Source organism: Mustela erminea, chromosome X (genome assembly GCF_009829155.1).
Source record: "Mustela erminea isolate mMusErm1 chromosome X, mMusErm1.Pri, whole genome shotgun sequence".
NCBI lineage: Eukaryota > Metazoa > Chordata > Mammalia > Carnivora > Mustelidae > Mustela > Mustela erminea.
In genome coordinates this window covers 15781794-15794720 of record NC_045635.1, presented here as the reverse complement: position 1 = coordinate 15794720, position 12927 = coordinate 15781794, and the positions used below count along the sequence as shown (strand labels likewise).

Below are 12927 nucleotides of genomic sequence, written 5' to 3'. Positions count from 1 at the left end.
TGGCGCCTGCCTGAGGCCCTAGCTAGGAACTGTTACCAAAGCTGCAGTACTGAGCTTGAATGTGTGTGGAGGCCTCGTGTGTGTGAACGTACGCAGGCTGTGTGAGGATGTGTGCCCACGGTGTGTGAGAACACGTGCACGCTGGGTGAACATGTGTGTGCACGTGGTATATGTGCACTGTGTTCGCAGCTCTTTGAGGATGCGTGCACAATGTGAGAAACTGCATCCTATGTATACAGTGCTTTGAGGGTGCACACACTGTGGGGAGGTGCGTTTAACACTGGTGTGTACGCACTACGTGTAAGCAGTCTATGAGGAATTATGTACACGCAGTGTGTGCTTGGAGGACCGGTGTGCTCATCGAAAGTGCGCGCGGTTTGTGCGCGTGCTGTGAGAACTAGTGCGCATGCTGCAAGTACACGCCGCCTGCCTGTGCGCTGTGAGGGCCGGTGTGCCCCTCACAGGTGCGCGTGCGCGGCGTGAGAACCGGCGCTCACTTCGCACGTGTACGCCGTGTGCGCACGCTGTGTGAGGAGGACGCGTGCGCGTGCGGGTGCGCGCGGGTCCGGTGCGGCGCGGCGCGGCGGTTCCAGCAGTGCGCCTGTGCAGGCCGCGCGTCCGGATGGAGCGCGGTGGCGGCTGCGGGGCTGGAAGCGGGACTGAGGGGGCTACGCGGGGATCCCCACTTCCCGGGAAGATGGCCGAGTCAGGCGCCGTGCGGACATCCCCGCCCAACCACCGACCTTCAGGTAGGGCGCCCGGGGTGCGGCGGGCGCGTGGGGGCTTCAGGTACCCCCGGGGGGGCGGGGCGGACCCTCCGTGGGCCGCGCAGGGTAGCGGCTCTGGAGCGCGCGGGGCGGGGACGCAGCGCGGTGCTGGGCTAAACGCCCTTCTCCCGGCCCATGGTCAACTAGGCACGGTATCCAGAGCCGCGACGCTCGCGGTGTCGGTGGCAGGGGCCCCTCTCAGGTGGCCTGAGTGAGTGGGTGCAGTTGGGGGTCGCTCAGGGTGGGTGGCAAGTATGTTTGGTGTGGGGAGTTTGGGCCCACGCTGGATGCCCCAAGGGTTCCGGGGGGCCGGCCCCTTCTCAGGGAGCAGCCGGCGTTGGGGGGCACTGGGGAAGGCTGAGCAGGCTCCAGGGGGTCGCCAGGGCCTGCGCACTCGCCCACTCTGCGTCTAGGGAAATGCGCGCGAGCCGCAGCTGCAGCCGGCCCTGAAGGTGGCCCGGCTTCATGCTTCACGGCATCCCGGGGGCAGATCCTGCACTTCACCTACTGGCAGGGGCGGAAGGAGTGCCGGCGGGGAGCGAGCCCCGGGCCGGGTTCTCCCACCACCCGCGGGCGCTCCCGCGGGCCGCGGTTGCGCTGCCCAGGGCTCTGGAGGGGCCGCAGGCCCCCTCAAGTGGCAACGCGGCCCCTGCGTCTCCCAGCCCGCGAGGCTGCAACTGCTAGGAGCTATGGAGGACTGGTGCCCAGACGGGTGCCCCCAAATCTGCGAAGCAGGGAGAAATTTTGAGGACATTTGGCAGAATTTTCGATAAGCAGGTCTCGCGTCTTTGACGTTCTGTAAAGTGGTTGCAGGTAGTGCGGGGGTGCAGGCAGCTGGGAAACCGATTTCCTGCTGTTTTTCCTGGCAACACCTTTTTTTTTTTTAAGTTTATGTGACCTATTTTTAAAACATTTTTTACTGTAGTATAACATGCATGCCACAAAGGCGCAGATCTTAATTTAAGATTTAAATTTCTTTGAAGGAACTTAATAAATAAATCTTAATTTGAAGAATTATCGCATAGTGAAGATATGAATATTTTATATGAAGTGAACCAAGGAAGGGAAAGAAATCAAGAGAAATAGTCATTATTCACTGAAAACGAGCTTTTCGTGGTGGGTGCGAGGTATTTTCTGATTGGGCCTTCATTTACATCGTTCATAGGAGGAGGTGGCTTAAGTCTTTCCCAGTATGCGTTTTTCATCATGCATTTTTTTTAAAAGATTTTATTTATTTATTTGACAAAGAGATCACAAGTAGGCAGAGAGGCAGGCAGAGAGAGAGAGAGGAGGAAGCAGGCTCCCTGCTGAGCAGAGAGCCCGACGTGGGACCTTGAGATATGACCTGAGCCGAAGGCAGCGGCTTAACCCACTGAGCCACCCAGGCGCCCCTCATCATGCATTTTTTAAAGGCAGAATTTAACCAATATCACACGTTAGTGATATAAATAATATAAATATGTACACTTCTGTTTTCATTCTTTTTGCTTACTTTGAGAAACTCAGGCATGTCTGCTAGGGAAGAACCCAGAACCCACTAACCAACCCACCCATCAGAATCAGCCTTGAGGGAGGGAGACCTAGCAGAAGAAAATATCAAAAAGGTTGTTGAAGTTTCAGTTTTATTTGGGACTTTAAATAATAGGTTATTTCCACGTTTTAAGGGCAGGGAGGAGCTTTTTTGCCTGGGCTTGCTGTTTACCTGTGAGATTTAAATTTCTTTGAAGGAACTTTATAAAGGGGCATTCTACTAAGCTCTAGTGGGGAACTTTGTTGTAGAACCATTTAATGCATTCTCTACTGATTTTAAGATTAGCTTAAAGCTGTTTTCCTTGACTTGAAATTGGAACCATAGAAAGACATGTGAAGGTTTAAAATACCACACTTATGGGTCGCCTGGGTGGCTCAGTGGATTAAAGCCTCTGCCTTCTCAGGTCATGATCCCAGAACCCTAGGATTGAGCCCTGCATCAAGCTCTCTGCTCAGCACGGGGCCTGCTTCCTCCTCTCTCTGCCTTCTCGTGATCTCTGTCTGTCAAATAATTAAATAAAATCTTTAAAAATAAAATACTACACTTATATGCATTATGGTTGGTGTGGAAAAATTGGGAGTGTTCAATTTAGGGACCAGGTAGTACCATGGTTTGTTCTTTTGAGGGCTAGTGAGGCCAGATACTTGGAAAAATTATGTCATTCTCAGTAAAATCTGGATTATTGAGATTTTATTATAATCCATCTGGGATGCTGATCATTCTTGGTTACCCAAAGGCTTTATCATTTGGGATCCATTCTTAATGAGATTCAGCCCACACATCTAGGTGATACGAATTGATGAGTGCTTTTCAGAGCTGATGTAGAAGGTGACTAGGGAATACCTCTGGTGGTTTCCTTTAACACCAGTTTCTTCCAATATTGAAATCCTGTGCATTCCATTACCCGCCAGTGATGCCTTTTTTTTCTTTCCTTTTATTCACCCGCAGGATGGAAATTAGCAGATGTACTGTTTTTTTCTAGGGCTTTGCTGTAGGCACTGTTTAGTGACGAGCAAGCCCCTGTTGCTTGGATCTTTAGCCAATAGATAGAATCACTGGATCTCAGCTGTCAGACGGTCTCGATGTTACACAGATCCTGTGCTCCCCTCAGCCTGAAATGCCCCCTTCTTACCTTTTCCCATTCCAGGGTTCACTTCCTCTAGGTTCCTCTTAGTCAGAATTAAGGAACTTCCTCTTGTCTGTGCCTGTGGCACCTTCAGCAAAACACTCTCATTCTGCCTCTTACATTAACCAGCCAGCTCCTCTCAGCAGGCATCCCTGCGTGTCCCCTGTAAGCCATACCCAGTGCTGGTGGCTACTGCTGCTGCTGGAGCTGAGTAGATTAAGCCACAGAAGGCCTGGGGATGAATGCCACCTCGCCACTTTCCTCATTCTCACGTCAGGAAAATTATTTGACATCTTGAGCTTCAGTTTTCTTACCTTTAAAATGGGCTTAAGAACAACGTGGGAGACAGAAGCACTGCTTTGAGGAAGGAATTAGTATCTGTAAAGCAGTGGCTGACATACAGTAAGTACTCAAGCCGGTTAGCAGTTACTTCCTATTACATCATCGGCTTGAGAACAAGGTCTAGGTCTAGGTTAGAGGTGCCTCTCTCAGTGCCACCTGGTACAGGTACACAGTAAGTCTAAAACTGATGTTTAACAATTGCATTATGCTGGGAGCAGCTACACTGGGTCCAGCTTTCAGTAAATATTCATGAATTGGACTGAAGCGGTGTATTGGTGGAGTTTGTGGTAGTGGAATTACAAAAAATGTTTCCTAAGACCTGTTGAGTTTTCTGGTACATTTGATGGGTGAATGTTGTTTATTGAGTTCAACTCATTTCCCAGTTGTTCCCTGGTAAGAAGAGCATTGCTCTGACAAAGAATGAGGTTCCCTTTTGTCCTTCCACTTGGAAATTTTCCACCCCCTGCCCTAGATCGGGAGAAAGTAGGGGTGCACACTGTAAGGTCAGGAGACCCTCCTGCAGGGGCCAAAGTAGGGTGGGGCTGCTTAGGAAAGGCTGAGAGTAGGTCCCAAAGAAATCAGAATTCTTCATCTTTTTCCAAAATTGTATTTAAGACTATTCTTGAATGCTCAATTCTTTTTTTTATAAAAGACTTTTCTGTAATCTCTACACCCAGTATGGGACTTGAACTCACAACTCTGAGACCAAGAGTTACATGTTCCACCAACTGAGCCAGCCAGGCACCCTGAACACTTGGATTCTAAAACTGCTTGGACCTCATCTGCCTTTGGCACAGGTCATGATCTCAGGGTCCTGGGATTGAGTCCCACATCTGGCTCCCTGTTCAGCGGGAAGTCTCCTCCTTCTGTCTGCCATTCCCCCTGCTTGTGTGTGCTCACTCACTCCCTCTCTCTCTCTCTCTCTCTCTCTCTGTGTGTATGTGTCAAATAAATAAAATCTTAAAAAAAATAAAACTGCTTGGACCTAAGAAGAGCAAGTTGAGTTTGTGCATGCATATTAAACATCTCAGGTCCTCTCGGCATTAGGAAGGATCCACAGGTCATGAGGGAAAGACACAAAGTTGTGTTTGATCTGGGGCTTCTGGCCTTGTTTAGTGATGGCACTATGGGACTTGGACTTGGTAGGACCTTCAAGGCAAATCACTGAAAGTCTGCCTGACCATCAATGGTTTCTCTACTGATGTCCCAACACTGGTGACACAAGTAGTCAGTCTTTCATTTCTATTTCTAGCCCTTCTTCCTCTCCAGGATTAAAAGATGTTATCCTCTTATTCAGCTGCCCCATCTTCTGGAGTAGTTTTTTTGGTTTTTTGTTTTTGTTTTTTTAAAGAATATCTCATCTTTTGTAGGAATTATATGGATTGACTTATAAAACAAGGATATTCAGGGTTGATTTGAGCCAGAAGAGATGGGGACTTCTGGGAGATGTTGGTGCACAGTCTGGTGGGCCTTGTTGGGAGGATTTAACAGGATATAACTCAGAATGCACTCAGTTCCTAGGATAATGCTGATGATGATATTGCCTGGTTTGGGGGGACTACTGGTGTGCTGCATTAGCTCTGGCAGCAGTCCAAGGATTTGAAAACTTTCCCAGGAAGTGGCTGTGGTTGGGGCTAGCTGCTTTTGGGAGACTGTGGCCTGGAGGAGATTGCCCACTGCCCATCTCACATCTCAGGGGACCTCCTTCAAATGTGGAGTTGGCATCTGAGGCTCTGGGGTAGGCTAAGCTTTGGGATCCCCCTCATCCACCTCTGGGGTCTGTCCGAATGTAGGCCTTTATTTGTTTTTCTTTCAGCAAGCATTTTTGTTATCATTTTGCCTAGGAAGTTTTCCTCTTTTTAAAAGCCATGTGATTAGCAGAGTTCAGGACGTGGCTTAAGCAGAAGGAAGCCAGATATGACTGAGCTGCACAGCCGTGCCAAATTCCCATGATCCTTTGGAAGAGCAGGGTCTGTCTTCAGGGTCCACAGCTCCTGGCCGGAGCTGAGTTCATTCACTGTCTGCAAATACCTGCTTTTCCTCTGGATGCCGAATAGGCTGGCATCTTTTAGCGCCAAACAACTCTATGGAATGCTTCTCGCTCCTCTGTCATCTCCACCCTCTTAAATGTTACTTTACTATGTAGTAGTGACTTTGTGAGACATTGTTTGTATACTGTACATTTCACCCTTCTAAAATTCACAATTCAGTGATTTTCTGTATTTTCACAGAGTTGTACAGCTATCACCACAGCCAAATTTAGAACATTTTCATCACCCCACAGAGAAACCCCATACCCATCAGCAGTCATTCCCCATTCCCCCTCACCGCCCTCCCCCCAGGTGCGGGCAGCCACCTGGCTACTCTGTCTCTGTAGAGACCTCTGCGGTTCTGCCACGGCAGTCCTCAGCCTTTGGTGCAGACACATAGGGTTCTTGTGCGGCAGTCCTAGGGTGGGTGTCCGTGCGTCAGAGGTTTAGAAACCATCATTCTGCAATCTCCATCTTTCAGGTCCAATACTTGTTTCACCACAAAGTCTTGCTTTTCCACCTTCTGTGCATTCTGCTGCTCAGGGCCTGCAAGGCAGTGGAACCTGACTGTAAACCCCCCCACCCCAGACAGCCTGCAGTTACACACTGCACATGTGTTCATTTTAGCTCCTCAAAGGCTAACAGCTGCCAATTGTTGAGCACTTAGGTGCCAAGCACCATTATAAGCACTTGTCATACATTATTTTACTTTATTCCTTACAGCCATTCTTTTTTTTTTTTAAGATTTTATTTATTTATTTGACAGATAGAGATCACAAGTAGGCAGAGAGGCAGGCTGAAAGAGAGAGAGGAAGAAGCAGGCTCCCTGATGAGCAGAGAGCCCGATGCGGGACTCGATCCTAGGACCCTGGAATCATGACCTGAGCCGAAGGCAGAGGCTTAACCCACTGAGCCACCCAGGCGCCCCTACTTACAGCCATTCTTTACATTTTTTTTTTCTGTTTCTATCCTCATTTTATTTTATTTTTTTACCTGTCAGAGAGAGAGAGAGCGAGCCAGCACACAAGCAGGAAGAGTGGCAGGCAGAGGCAGAGGGAGAAGCAGGCTCCCTGACAAGCAAGGAGCCCGATGCGGGACTCGATCCCAGGACCCTGGGATCATGACCTGAGCCAAAGGCAGCAGCCTAACCCACTGAGCCACCCAGGCATCCCTATACTCGTTTTAGAGATGTTTCAGTTCTCTACTGCTGTGTAGCAAATCTTTTCAAACTTACTATTTCTCACGATTCTAGGGGTAGGTTGGGCTCAGTTGAGTGGTTTTTCTGTTCCATGTGGTGTCCGCTGGAGTTGCTGTCAGCTGGGAGCTCACTTGGGTTTGTAACGTGCAGCATAGCCTGTCATGGGCCTGCTAGCTAATCACAGGGAGTCAGTCCTGGACTTCTCACAGCGTCGCAGCTGGGCTTCAGCAGCGAGGAAGCAGAAGTTGCCAGTTCTCTTAAGGCTTGGGCTTGGAAGTCCCAGAATGTCACTTTTCCTGCATTCAGTGGTGAAAGCAAGTCACAAGGCCAGCCAAATTCAAGGGGAGGGAGCCAGACTCCACCTCTTGATGTGAGCAGTGGCAAGCACCCGCCGGTAGAGGATGAATCTCCTTTTTTGGAGATTCTCTACTGCAACAGGTGAGTATGCTGAATGTAAGAGAGCATAAGTAAGTTGCTCAAGGTCATACGGTATGTGGCGAGGCAGTGCGTTTGACTCCAGAGTTAAGTATTTTTTACCTTTGTGTCACATGTGCCTTCCCAGGTACATGAAAACAAACTCTTCTCGCAAACACTCCAAGCGAGCTCCCTGCTTGCTGCAAGTCCAGCTGACACATCTTCTGTACCCCTCTGGAGATCTAATTCAGTACTCTAGGTCCATGTTTTATAAGGATTTTGTGTGCCTTTTCCTTAGGATACAGTTTTTCTCCTCAAAGGTAATGACCCACATTTCTTAGAATTACAGCAAAAATTTTATAGATTAAAATGCTTAGAGGAAGAAAGTTTCCATTTAACAGGATTTCTGGCTTGCCAGGAGTTAACTTCCTACTCTCTCTATGCCAGCCTTCATTGTTGGGCTCTGAAAGATCACCTTAGTATACTTTTCTGTCTTAGGACACTGTTGGATATGACTGAGGACTGTAGTTCTTGGGTCATCACTACACTCTAGGCCAGTGTGTCTCAAACTAATTCTGGTGAACAGTTTGTTTTTTGTTTCTGATTCCCAATTTGTTATTGACCAATATCTTGGCAAAATAAAATAAAAAAGACTTACTAGAAAAATAAAATATTAAGAAAGGACATGGAAGATATGACTCCTGATTTTTAAATATTAGATAAGATATTAGATTGCACGGTATCAGTGGATATTAGTCTGTCAAATTGCTATAAATGTTTCTAAATGCATGCTCTCAATTTATGTCCTTATTTTATTTATTTATTTTTAAAGATTTTATTTATTTACTTAACAGACAGAGATCACAAGTAGGCAGAGAGGCAGGCAGAGAGAGAGGAGGAAGCAGGCTTCCTGCTGAGTAGAGAGCCCCATGCGGGGCTCGATCCCAGGATCCTGGGATCACGACCTGACCTGAAGGCAGAGGCTTTAACCCACTGAGCCACCCAGGCACCCCTATGTCCTTATTTTAAATGATAACAGAAAATAAGGAGACTGGCACCCATCCATGGGCCACACTCTGAGTAGCTCTGCCCTGGGCCAGCATTTCGCAAAGGGTGTGATATACAAGAGGGTTTTAGGTTACATATGGACAGATTTATCTTTTCAATTTTAGGCTAATAGTTGTGTGGATTTTTTTAAATGATATTATAAAAATATAACTTGTACATCAAACTAATTTCATGAGTATTTTTCAGAATGAGTAGAAAATGAAAAGAACTCAGTTTAAAGAAAAAATAATAATAGTATGGGTTGGTGCTGGATAATACAAATAGAATGCTAGCTGTATATATAATCTGAAATTTTCTAACAGCTACATTTGAAAAAGTAAAAAAGAGAAAGGTGAAATTAATATAATACAGTTTATTCAGGGGCACCTGGGGGGCTCAGTCAGTTAAGCATCTGCCTTTGGCTCAGGTCATGATCCCAGGGTCCTGGAATCGAGCCCCATGTCAGGCTCCCTGCTTCTCCCTCTGCCTCTCTCCCTCTCTCAAATAAATAAATAAAATCTTTAAAAAAAATAGCACTAAGAAGGAATAGTATATCTACCACACCACCCCAGGTTCTACACTGGTGGACTTGCTAAGCAAATAGTTAAATTTTTTTAGGATTTATTTATTTATTTATTTGAGAGAGAATGAGAATGCTAGTGGGGGGAGGGCCAGAGAGACAGAGGGAGAATCCTCAAGCAGACTCCCCACTGAGCAGGGAACCTGATGCAGGGCTCTATCACAGGACCCTGAGATCATGACCCAAGCTGAAATCCAGAGTAGGCCACTTAACTGACTGAGCCACCCAGACTAGCCAACCAGTAGTTAAAGACTTGATGTCAAAGACAGGGAAGGACCAGCTGCTCAGGAGGAAGACAACTTAGTCTGGGCAGGGACTTGTCCTGCAGGCCCTGAAAGTGAGTGCTGGCTAACCAGCCCTGCCCAGCGAAGTCCCTTTATAGCCAGTGCCAGCTCTCTCACATAATCAAACCCGGTACATAGGGATGGGACCAGCCTGTGAATTCACTGGAACCGCCCAGGAATGTGGTCTCCAGAGTCTGTCCTGTCAGCCAGTAGGAACTTGTTTATCATAATGAGCAATTGACTTCTATAAACTGGTACTGGGAAGACACAGTACCAACTCTGGGTGTAAATGACCAGACCTGACCTCACAGAGCCCATCCTAACCCAGTGGATTCCCTACAGGAGCCTGGCATTAAACTTGGGAGATCCTGAGCTAGTTAATACTGCTGTCTCCTCCCATCTTTCTAGCAATGTCCTACCATGCTTTCCATTGATAACAGCTTAATAATTACCATAAAGGCAGGCCCACCCTCTTTCCACCACCTGTCAAGTCACCAAGACAACATTTTATGTGAGGACCTTACCACTTGGCCACGTTGGAGAAAGCAAATGCTGCTTCTTCCTTCAGGAGCCTAGGGATTAAGCCTGTTTTGGCTTATTGTAGGGGAGACCATTTTATCAAAGCATCTTTCCATTTCCATTATGCCTACCCATGTTAGATTGAATATCACAACACACATTCATACCATTCTTGACAGCACTCAATACCATTGTACCTTTTGTGACCATGGTATCATTCCTGCAGCAGAAGAACTTTCTGCCATGATGGAAATGGTCTAAATCAGTGAGTCCTGTCCAGTATGCTAGCCACTAGTCACAGCTGGCTCCTGAGTACTTGAAATGTGACCAGTCCAAACGGAGATGTGCTGAAAGCATAAAATATATACTGGTCTTGGAAGACTCAGTGCAAAGAATACATTGTGAGATCTCTTATGAATAATTCTTTATATTAATTACATTTGAAATAAGTGTATTTTGGGTAAACTGGGTTAAATACATTTTTAAAAATATTTGTTAGAGAGAGAGTGCACCCCACACAAGCAGAAGCAGCAGCAGGCAGAGGGAGAAGCAAGATCCCAGATGAGCAAGAAGCCCGAAGCTTAACCCACTGAGGCACCCAGGCGCCCCTTAGCTCTATTTTTCTATTTATTTCTGCTCTATTTTATATAAGCAGAAGGAGGGCATAAATGAGTGCCTGAAATTAATAAATACAGAGCAGGAAATGCCCCTGTAGCTTGAGTCTTTTTATCAGGCACCTAAAGTCCTTAATCAAACAGTGCTTTGTGTCCTTGTTTCAGAACACCGTAATGTGTGCCCTTAACTCGCAGTAACCATCTGAACTGTAACCTGGACAGAATGGGATTCTCCTGGGCTGCTTTTTTAACCACCTGCCCACCCCCTCCCAAGATTCCTGTCCTCTTCCTAGAGCACTTGGGTCTGCTGTCCACTTACCAGAGAAGGAACCGTCCTCGTGCCTGGGAGTGGTGTCGTCTCTTAGGAGTTTTTGCTCTCTTCTACCTTAATTGTTTGTGTTGGGTTCTCGGGAGCACTTATCAAGGGTGACAGTTGGTGGTGAAATATTATTATAGCCTTCGGTGGAAGCTTTCCTTCCCCTTGGATGACTTTTCCTCCAGTGGAGATATGTGTTATGAATAAAATTTTAGTGATCATTGTCATTAGCTAGGTAACCACTATTATTTAAGCTGTTTTAGTTACATCTTCAGACTGTAAGCTCTCTTCTTAAAATTACTAATTCTGCTTGTAGTTTTCTTACTGCAAAACATGTTTCTGCTTTCCTTTTTCCCTCTCCTCACCCACCTAAATTTCCACTTAACTTGATATTGTTTTTGTCAGTCATAAATTATTTCTAAAGAATAATCAATTCTCGGGTGCCTGGGTGGCTCGGTGGGTTAAACTGCTGCCTTCGGCTCAGGTCATGATCTCAGGGTCCTGGGATCGAGTCCCGCATCAGCCTCTCTGCTCGGCAGGGAGCCTGCTTCCTCCTCTGTCTCTCTGCCTGCCTCTCTGCCTACTTGTGATCTCTCTCTGTCAAATAAATAGATAAAATCTTAAAAAAAAAAAGAATAATCGATTCTTATTAATGGTCCATTAATTTCCACATATCTCTAATCTTCTGGGATGAGATTAGCTCTTCTTATAGTAGAATGGTCAAGAAAGCAGAATGTGGACTGTTTAACTCTACCCTGTTAGCTTTAATTTCTTAGTTGTCTTTTGCTTTCTCTCAGTTTTGACTGAGAAACTCCAGAAACTTGGTACCTTTCTATTAAGGAGTACTGAATGTCCTTTGTGGTACATAATTTCACCTTTATTAGTTAAAAATTAAAAGGATTCTTGCCACTTGGGAATATGTAGAAGATTTCAGAGTGAAATCTTTTAAGGATGTATTTACTGTAGAGAGAGCTGGTGGGGAGGGACAGGAGAGAGAGCCCGACGCAAGGCAGTGTCTCCACTGCAAGATGTCAAAACCTAGCCAAAACCAAAAGTCAGATGCTTAACCACCAGCACCACCCAGACGCTCCTAGAGTGAATGCCTCTTATAATCAGGCCAGTTCAAGCAGGAGCTACTGCATGCGAGGACCAGGGCTATCTAATAGAACTTTCCATGAGGATGGACATGTTCTACATCTGCTTCACATGGTAGCCATCAGCCACTATGTGGCTGTGGAGCACTGAGGAACTGAGGTTTTTTTATTCTATTTGATTTTAGATGATTTAAATTAAAATATCCACATGTGGTAGTGGCTCCTGAATTGGACTGTGCAGTTAACTAAATGTTGACTAACCTTGCCAGATGAGGATCAGAAATGAGGAATAAGTTTCAGGCCTTAAACTAGTTGCTTAAAACTCATCTATTCTTGGTTTCTCCTTTACAAGATGTGGTATTTGGTTGTTGTTATTCAGTCACTCTCAGATGTGCACAAGCCATCAAGTACAGAACCCAGAAGTTACCTCCTGTGTGGTTCATATCAGATCTGTAGGGCCACGATGGGATCTAGTACCCAAGACTTATTTCTGGTTCCTGGTGGCACTGGGGTGCCCGTGATCAGCCAGCTCCTCTCTATCCCTGCCACATTTTTGCCTATACAGATTGGTGGGAGGATAAATTGGATTGACTTAGAAGGCATTACCAGACCCTTAGCTATATAGGATTTGGGTGGCCTGTGGGGAGAACTTTTCCAGTGAGAGACTGGCAGGGACTGAGACCATAGGCTTAGGCCAGAGAGCCCTGTGGTAGAAGGTGAAGTTGGTGAGGGCATTTGGGGGCATTGGGCAGCACGCTGAATGAGTCATGTTCCCTCTTCTCTAGGATGTAATCAGTCAAGTAGATAAGCCTCACCTCTCTTGTTCCAGCTTGTTCCTTACAAACTGTGGCCACAGGTGTTGGCCCATGAGAAAAACTCAATTGCTTGTCTGTAAGATGGTACGCTAGGAAATCTGATTGATGCTTTCCAGCTCTTGAGATAACTGTGTTCCTCCACTGCCAGCTCAGGAGGCAAGGGGAAGGGTAGGTTTGTCTTCACCCTTTTGTTATGGGGATCACCAGCCAAGTAGGCTTGGAGCCAGCAGACTTACCACATTTCCCCTTA

The 12927-nt window shown here is 46.6% G+C and overlaps 1 protein-coding gene across 28 annotated transcripts in view; it reads left to right on the top strand.

The window, feature by feature from the left end:
- Nucleotides 1–208: 208 nt before the first annotated feature.
- The window catches only part of MAP7D2 (MAP7 domain containing 2), a 97148-nt gene continuing 84429 nt past the window's right edge, over nucleotides 209–12927 (top strand). For 9 of the 28 annotated variants that reach the window (XM_032331100.1, XM_032331097.1, XM_032331089.1 and 6 more), the window contains exon 1: nucleotides 623–749. In XM_032331100.1, coding sequence (XP_032186991.1) covers nucleotides 623–749 — 127 coding nt within the window. Of the gene's footprint in view, nucleotides 750–853; nucleotides 979–12927 lie in introns of those variants that run through there. The other 19 variants (XM_032331098.1, XM_032331107.1, XM_032331105.1 and 16 more) reach the window with 13 other exon arrangements.